General features: G+C 65.3%; 3 protein-coding genes across 3 annotated transcripts; 1 reads left to right on the top strand and 2 right to left on the bottom strand.

Moving 5' to 3' along the window:
* Positions 1-984: 984 nt before the first annotated feature.
* MNEG_12297 (hypothetical protein) lies at positions 985-3,022 on the bottom strand (the record flags this gene model as incomplete). The annotated part of the gene is made up of 5 exons (XM_014039233.1): positions 985-1,110; positions 1,366-1,533; positions 1,775-1,882; positions 2,073-2,786; positions 2,945-3,022. The coding sequence occupies 5 exons, from the start codon at positions 3,020-3,022 to the stop codon at positions 985-987; spliced, it is 1,194 nt and encodes a 397-aa protein (XP_013894687.1).
* Positions 3,023-3,574: 552 nt separating this feature from the next.
* MNEG_12296 (hypothetical protein) lies at positions 3,575-4,167 on the top strand (the record flags this gene model as incomplete). The annotated part of the gene is made up of 3 exons (XM_014039232.1): positions 3,575-3,595; positions 3,748-3,779; positions 3,996-4,167. The coding sequence occupies 3 exons, from the start codon at positions 3,575-3,577 to the stop codon at positions 4,165-4,167; spliced, it is 225 nt and encodes a 74-aa protein (XP_013894686.1).
* A 2,130-nt stretch (positions 4,168-6,297) lies between these two features.
* MNEG_12295 (hypothetical protein) lies at positions 6,298-6,932 on the bottom strand (the record flags this gene model as incomplete). Its single annotated transcript, XM_014039231.1, has 2 exons — positions 6,298-6,564; positions 6,888-6,932. 2 exons carry the CDS (start codon positions 6,930-6,932, stop codon positions 6,298-6,300), a joined length of 312 nt encoding a protein of 103 aa, XP_013894685.1.
* Positions 6,933-7,032: the final 100 nt, after the last annotated feature.

The following is a 7,032-nucleotide window of genomic DNA, read 5'->3' as shown; positions in this document are numbered from 1 at the left end:
GACTTGCGCATGCGGATGCTGTCCATTAGGGATGAGCAGAGGCTGGGTGGGTGGCGCAGGGCGAAGGGGTTTTAAGGCCGGGGTGCGCCAGCAACAGGTGAGGAGCAGAGGCGCTCGCCCCACAGGTTGCGCGCTGACGCTTGGTGGCGTAGCGTCGTGGGCGTTTTCTTAGCCAAGGGTGGGTCTGGCACGCCACAGGGCGCGCGAGATAATGCAACCCTTATGTGTATCGTACAATTGGTCACACGCCCGGGGCTCTTAATACTGTTCCAGCCCGCCAGTGCGCTCCTGGTGCGACCAAAGAGCCCACTAAGGCCTTGCTCCCTCGCGCCTTCTCGCCGCGCATATCAGTAACGCCTCACCATTTCATGATGCAGGCCCGCACAGCCTGACGACCGGAGTCGTGCAATCAGCTACGCGCCCCGCCTGCACAGCGACGCCCTCAGCAGTCCATGGCGAGATTTCAACAGCTCCGGCTGATCATCTCCGAGTCTTTTCACAGGAAAACTAGGTACGCTGACACTGCGCGTGCTGTAATCCAGTTTGGTGCTCGGCGTCGATGTTGAACGAGCAGCAAACTTGGAAATCAATTGGATGAATCCAATGTGCCATGACGCAGGCGCGAGTGTAATGAAACGCAGGCGGCGCGAAAAAATCTGGTCACCGTGCAATCGATCAAGCAACAGCGTGCCCGCCTTGGCCTCACCCTGTCACATACGCACGACCTTGTCATCAGACAGCTGCGCAATGGCGTCGCTGCGACGCACGAGCGTCGACGCTGCTTCACACTGTCGCTGCCCTGCGGTACCGCTAGTGATGGTGTGAACTGACGGGAACAGCGCTGAATGCGCCAGCCGCGACAGCATGCAGCCGCATTACAAGTAACCAATCCCATCAAGCAAGGCCCAAGCGCGCCCAACGAGACCCATAGGCGCACACACTGTGCGTCGCAGCAAAACGGATGCCTTGCGCACGTTCGCAAATTCACGGCGCCTTGGCGCTGCCGACCAACCCCTTGAGCGTGGACAAGTCCGCCGCGCCCTCGCGCGGCTGCGTGCCATGGCGCGCACGATACGCGTCGATGACCGCCGCCCGCACGCTCTCGTCAGCCTGCCGGGAGGGGGGCATGGTGAAAGGGGCCTGTTGCCGCGTCCGCGCTGCCAGCTCAGCGCATCGCTGCTAGCTCAGCGCATCAGCGCAAGCCGGCCTGACGAGCGGTCGAGCCCAACAAACAAGACGACCACCCCGGCACCCCAGGGGTCAAACATGGCCATCGGGCACATCAATTACGCATCCATTGCGTGCAGCACCCCAGGAGTGGCCAATGCACGTTCCCCCCCCTTGGCCTGCACCCCACCCACCCACCGCCGAATGCTGCTTGCGCTTCTTCGCCGGCTGCCGCTGCCCTCCCTGCCCTTGCCCTTGCTGCTGCTGCTGCCGCCGCTGCTGCTGCCGCTGCTCCTTCCCGTCGCCGCCCGCCGCCCGCTTCTGCGCCGCAGCCAGTTGCTGCTCGAAGATGCGCGTGCAGCGCGCCTGCGGGGGATGGCGGCAGCAAGGACGATTGCCCCGCACCTTTTTAGACTACCCTCGTAAGCAGCACGCGCGCACACGCACGCATGTACACGCCGGGCGCGAACAACGCCAAGCTCACCGCCCCCGAAAACGCCCATCCCCTCAAGATGCACCCTGCACGCCCACAAGTCGTGCGTGATAAATAACCAAATGGCTGGCCTGGCGCGGCCTTCGCACGGCAAGAAAGAAGCAGGGCACGCACCTTATCAGTGTCCTCGGCCGTGCCCGCCCAGTGCTTGCGCTTGAGCTGCACCTGCAGTGGCGCGTCCACGCGCTCCCCAAACTTGACCTCATCGCGCAGCGCAAGCTCCTGCACGCAAGGGTAAGGGGCAGGGCACGCAAGGGTAAGGGGCAGGGAGCGGCACGGGCGCGGGCGGGGGCGGCGACGCACAGCAGTGGTGCAGCAGGGGCGCCGGCAGGCGGGCGGCTGGGCTCCCCGCACGGGTGGCGGCCAGGCGTCGCGCATGCCGCGGGAGTCTGTCCCAGCAGCCTCCGCGCACCTTCTCATGCACTCCGACCAAGTGCGCCGGCAGCTTCCCCTTCTTTTTGAGCTTCTTCTGATTGAGGTAGTCCTTCTTGCGCTGCTTCAGCTTCCGCGGCTGCTCCCACAAGGGCCCCAGCGCGGCCGCAGCAGCGGCGGCAGCCTTCCCGCCCCGCCCCTGCCGCTGCTGGCCGTCCTTATCGCCCTGCTGCTGCTGCTCCTGCTGCTGCTGCTGCTGCTGCTGCTGCTGCTGCTGCTGCTGCTGCTGCTGCTTGCGCTTCTTTTTCGCAGGCCCATCATCATCGCCGTGCTGCAGCTTCTGCTCCTGTGCCTGCCACTCGTGTGGCCGCTCCCCAGCAGGCGCCGCGTCGTGCCGCCTCTTGCCGCCAGTGACCGAAGCATCCGTTTTCGCCCCTTCGGCTGCCGCACTCCCATGCTGTTGCTGCTGCTGCCGCTGCTGCTGCCCCTCCTGCTGCTGCTTTACCTGCCCCTGCTGCTGCCCCTGCTGCTGCCCCTGCTGCTGCTGCTTTACCTGCCCCTGCTGCTGCCCCTGCTGCCCCTGCTGCTGCCTCTGCTGCTCCCTCTGCTGCTGCCTCTCGCGTTTCTCCTGCTGCTGCTTCTCCAGCACCTGCCGCATGGCCATGATCCGCTGAAGGGATCGCGGCACGCGCTCCTTAAAGTCATCGGCTTTGGGGGCGTTGGGCAGCGGCAAGAATGCAGACGCCTTGCCGCGCTGCGGTTGAAGCAGGGCAGGGCGTGGCGGCGGGTCAGGAAGGGTGTGCTAGTTGCGCCTGGCGTGCTTGCAGCGGCCGGCGTTGGCTCGCTGGCTGCTCAAGGCAGGCCGGCGGCTGCCAGTGGCGGTGGCAGCGAAAACTTGCGCTGTATGCGCACCTGCGCTTTGGCAAGGTTGCCCTCGTTTGCCTTCTTCGCGTTCTTTTCCCTCCTGCGCGCTGACTTGCCCTTCGGCATGGCGGGCGCGGCAGCAGCGCAGCGGCTGCTGCGGCGTTCTCCTGTGCTTTCTGGCTCAAAGGTCCGCAGCAGACGCTGGTGGCCCCGGCTGGAATTTCACAGCAACACGTCTCTAATTGCTTATGATTGAATGTGCCTATTACTGCTATTCGCCCTCTTCGTCGTCGTGCGAGCGGATCCCAGGCTAGTTGGATGGCTTGGGGAGACTTTTGAACCGGAAAGAGTGTTTGGAAACATGACTTTGTATGCAGCTTCCGGGACGACCCCCAACATGCAGGTGGTCAGTTGGAAGCCTCGAGTGTTCAGGTTTGATTCGACGACACCTCACTGGCACTGCCTGCTCCTCTGATAGTTTCAGAAATGCTTCATATATGCACGGATGCATGCCAGACATCAAGCGGCAGGCCATTGGCGAGCACAGAGAAGGGGCGGTGCGCCCGCTTCGCCGCGCTGTGCGCCGCTTCTCGCTGTTGCGCGCCGGCGTCTCCTTGCCGAGTGCTCTGAAAGCCGTGTCAAATGTACAGGTACAACAACTTTCTGAGTGATGCAGAGATGGACCATCTTATCAGCACGGTGAGGCTCACCGCGCTCGTGGTTGTTTGCTGGGTCCGCCGCGCGCGCTCGGCCGTGCTCGACGCTGTGTCCACCCGGGCGGTGTTGCCAGCAAGCGTCGGGGCGCCGATTGCCACAACGGCTCCATGCTACCCTTCCCTTTCGTGCGTCAGGCGGCGCCCGAGCTGCAGCGGGCCGCCAACCGGTGAGCAGGGCGGCCCCATCAATGAAGCCGGCACCCGTGCCTGTGTCACCAAGCCATCGAGGGGGCGTCAAAGCGGGTGCATGTGTGGCTCTCTGCGTCCCTATCCGTCGACAATCTCCCTGTGGCCCAAAATCAAGCGCCACGCCGGCACTCCAAGCCCAGCGCGCCGCCGCATCACCCCACCGCCCTCCCTCTGCGGCCCCGCCCCGAGCGCAGGGGCGGCGGCGTCGGCAGCGCCGCGCTCCCGCGCGGCGCTGACGCCACCGTCGCAGCCGTGGAGCGGCGTATTGAGTTTGTGACCCGCATGCCGCTGGCCGGGCAGGAGTCCTTCCAAATCACGCAATCAAGTGCGGGGCTGGACAGCGGCGACCACTTTGACTACTTGTGAGCACCAGTTTGACGGCGGGGTTTGACCGGTTTGACCGGTGTTGACATCGAGGCGCATAATGCTGGCTGCGGGGTGTTGACCCGCGTTTGACCAAAGGTGTTACCGGACAAGTGGGCGTCGCCCAAGGCTGAGCCCGCCTTGCCGTGGGGCATCCACAAAGGGCTGCACCAGGCGTGGCGGCAGGGCGCTGGTGTCAGCATGCAGGTGCACGGGCCTTGCTGCTTGGTGCCGAAGTTCAAACTACGACACAGAGTCCTCATATGCAAAGGAGGGACCCTCGCATTCTTTCCGGCCACCGCCGCGCCCACCCTGCGACCTTCGTCCCTTGCGCGCCGCGCCCGCCCGCAGCAGCCGCGGGGCGGCCGACCCTGGCAACGGCGGCCCGCGCGGCGCCGGGGTGCTGCTCTTCCTGTCTGATGTGGAGGAGGGCGGGGAGGTGGCGTTCTACCGGCGGCACGCCGCTTGGACCGGGGTGGGTGGCCCGTGGGGTGGCAGGCAGTGCCTCGCAACGCGAACGCCACACTCTCCTGTCACGATCCAGGGACCTTGTGTGTGTCGAAAAATCTGGGGTCATTGATTGTCTGTGAGTTGTTTCTCGCCGATCGCCGCGGCCCTGACTCCGCAGAGTTGGCGATGCATCTGCTGCACTAGGGGCAGGGGCGCCAGCTGGTGGCGGGAGCGGCGGGACAGGATGCAGGAGGCAGCAGGTCCGCAATGCTGACGGCTCGAGCCGTGTCAACCTACCCTCAAAGCTGTGCACTGCCCATGCAACGGCACACAACACACACAAACACACACACACACACACACACACACACACACACACACACACACACACAGGAGCGCTGCGCGGCCGACGCCGACGTGCTCATACGGCCCAAGAAGGGCACAGCTGTCGTGTTCTTCCACCTCTTGCCGCACGGAGAGCATGTAAGCCGCAGCTTGCACGCACTAGTTCCGGTCTGTGTGAGGCTCTCCACTGCTGGTTGAACGCGGGGAGCGGGGATCGGCAGCTGGGAGCCCAGGCCGAGCGACTAGGCACCGCATGCTACCCAGTTGGGTGAAAATCCCTCCCTGGCGCCGCTGTGCACGCACCTACTATCGGACTCCCAGGACAGCGCCGGCCCTCCGCCGCCCTTACAGCGCCGACAGTCGCACCCCAGCCCGCACGTCGCTCACATGAATGCGCGTGCCACTGCGCCCCCTGTGCTTGACGTCACCACAGGACCCCTACAGCGGCCACGCCACGTGCCCAGTGGCGAAGGGCGTACTGTGGTCAGCCCTTAAGTTCGTCCGCACCGCCGCTCACGACCCGGCAGCAGGCGCCGCAGCTGTCCCTGCAGATGCGGCGGACGCGACCGAAGCAGCAGCCGGGGGTTGGCCGCGGGGCGGCGGGCCTGTTGCGGCGGCGGGCGCGACAATGGTTGCGCCTGCGGTGGTTGCAGGGGCAGCGGTGTCGGGGGTGGGAGCGGCGGTGCCGTCCAGGCCAGCAGCGGCACTGGGAGGTGATCAGGCAGACACAGCAGCTTGGGCACATGCGAGCACGGTGCCAGGGGCGACTGCGCAACCAGCTACTGCAGCAGAGACAGCAGCAGCAGCAACGGCTGGGGCGGAGGCGGCGGCAGCTCGGCCAGGCGCTGCGGCGCAGGCAACGGCAGCGGCAGCAGCGGCGGCGGCGGGGGCCGGAGCGTTCCCAAGGCCGAGCCCGCTGCTGCTCACGCGCAGGCGGCCGTGGCGGCGCGGCAAGCTGGGGCATATGGGCAGGGAGCTGCAGCCGCGTTCAAGGCGCCTGTGGTGAAGGAGTCTCGGCTTGCGAGGGCGGGTGGCGTCACAGCCGCGGCCCATTGACAAGGAGCCTCAACAAACGCGGCAGCAGAGGCGGGGCGTGGTGCACTGACAACAACTTACAAACGCGTTGCGTAGCTCATTCTTTACAAAATCCCAATGCACACAGCGACGCGGCAAAATGCACAAGGGGGTGGTGGCCAAGACAAGGCCTTTCAGGACCTCATTTTGAACCTCTGATCGGGGCCCTGTCCTACACCCAAATATACACCTGAAGGCCCTTCTTGGCACAGCGTCTTGACACAAAACACATGCTGCACAGCTGCGGGGTAACGCGTCTCAAAATCAGCCCCCAACTGCGGCCGCCGCAGCGGCAGCCGCCGCCTCCGCCCCCCTCTCCTCCTCCCGCTGCTGCGCCAGCGCCGCTGCCACGTCGACGATCCTGTTCTGCCGCAGGTACTCGCCCCCCAGTGCCGCGGCAGCTTCCTCCCAGCTGCTGTCCTCCAGCCGCAGGCCCTCGCCCGCGACGGCCGCCTCCACGTCTTCCAACAGCTGGCCGCGGCTGGGCAGCAGGTCCTTTAGTCGTAACAGGAAGTCGCGGTGGTCGCGGCGCTGCGGGGGGTTGTTTCGGCGGTGCATTGATTTGCGCCCGGGTGTGCACGCGTGTGGGGCGGCGGCTGGTCTGTGCTACGATATGTGCCCGGCTGGGCTGAGCTGAGCTGGGCTGAGACGTGGCCAAGTGAGTGTGAGTATACCTGTGCTGCTGTCCAACATGCCCTCTGCCCATGCGCACTCCTTGGCGCCGCAGGACGACATCCCTCTCCACCCCCAAACACACACACACACATCCACACACACACATCCACACACACACATCCACACACACACACACATGCACACATGCACGAACGCACCAGTGCCTGCCCGCGCCCCACCTGCCGATACTCTGGCTGCTTGGCGGGGTTGGTGAGGAGGGCCATGTTGCAGTCGTCAAAGTCCCACAGGAACGAGGTGTGGTGCAGCCAGCGGCGGCTGGTGATGGCCTGCGCGTTGCCGCCAAACTTGCGCTCTCCTATGACG

Source organism: Monoraphidium neglectum, assembly GCF_000611645.1.
Source record: "Monoraphidium neglectum strain SAG 48.87 unplaced genomic scaffold scaffold03171, whole genome shotgun sequence".
In the NCBI taxonomy this organism is placed as follows: Eukaryota; Viridiplantae; Chlorophyta; class Chlorophyceae; order Sphaeropleales; family Selenastraceae; genus Monoraphidium; species Monoraphidium neglectum.
Note: the sequence above shows the minus strand (reverse complement) of the source record. Positions and strands in the feature narration are given on the sequence as shown.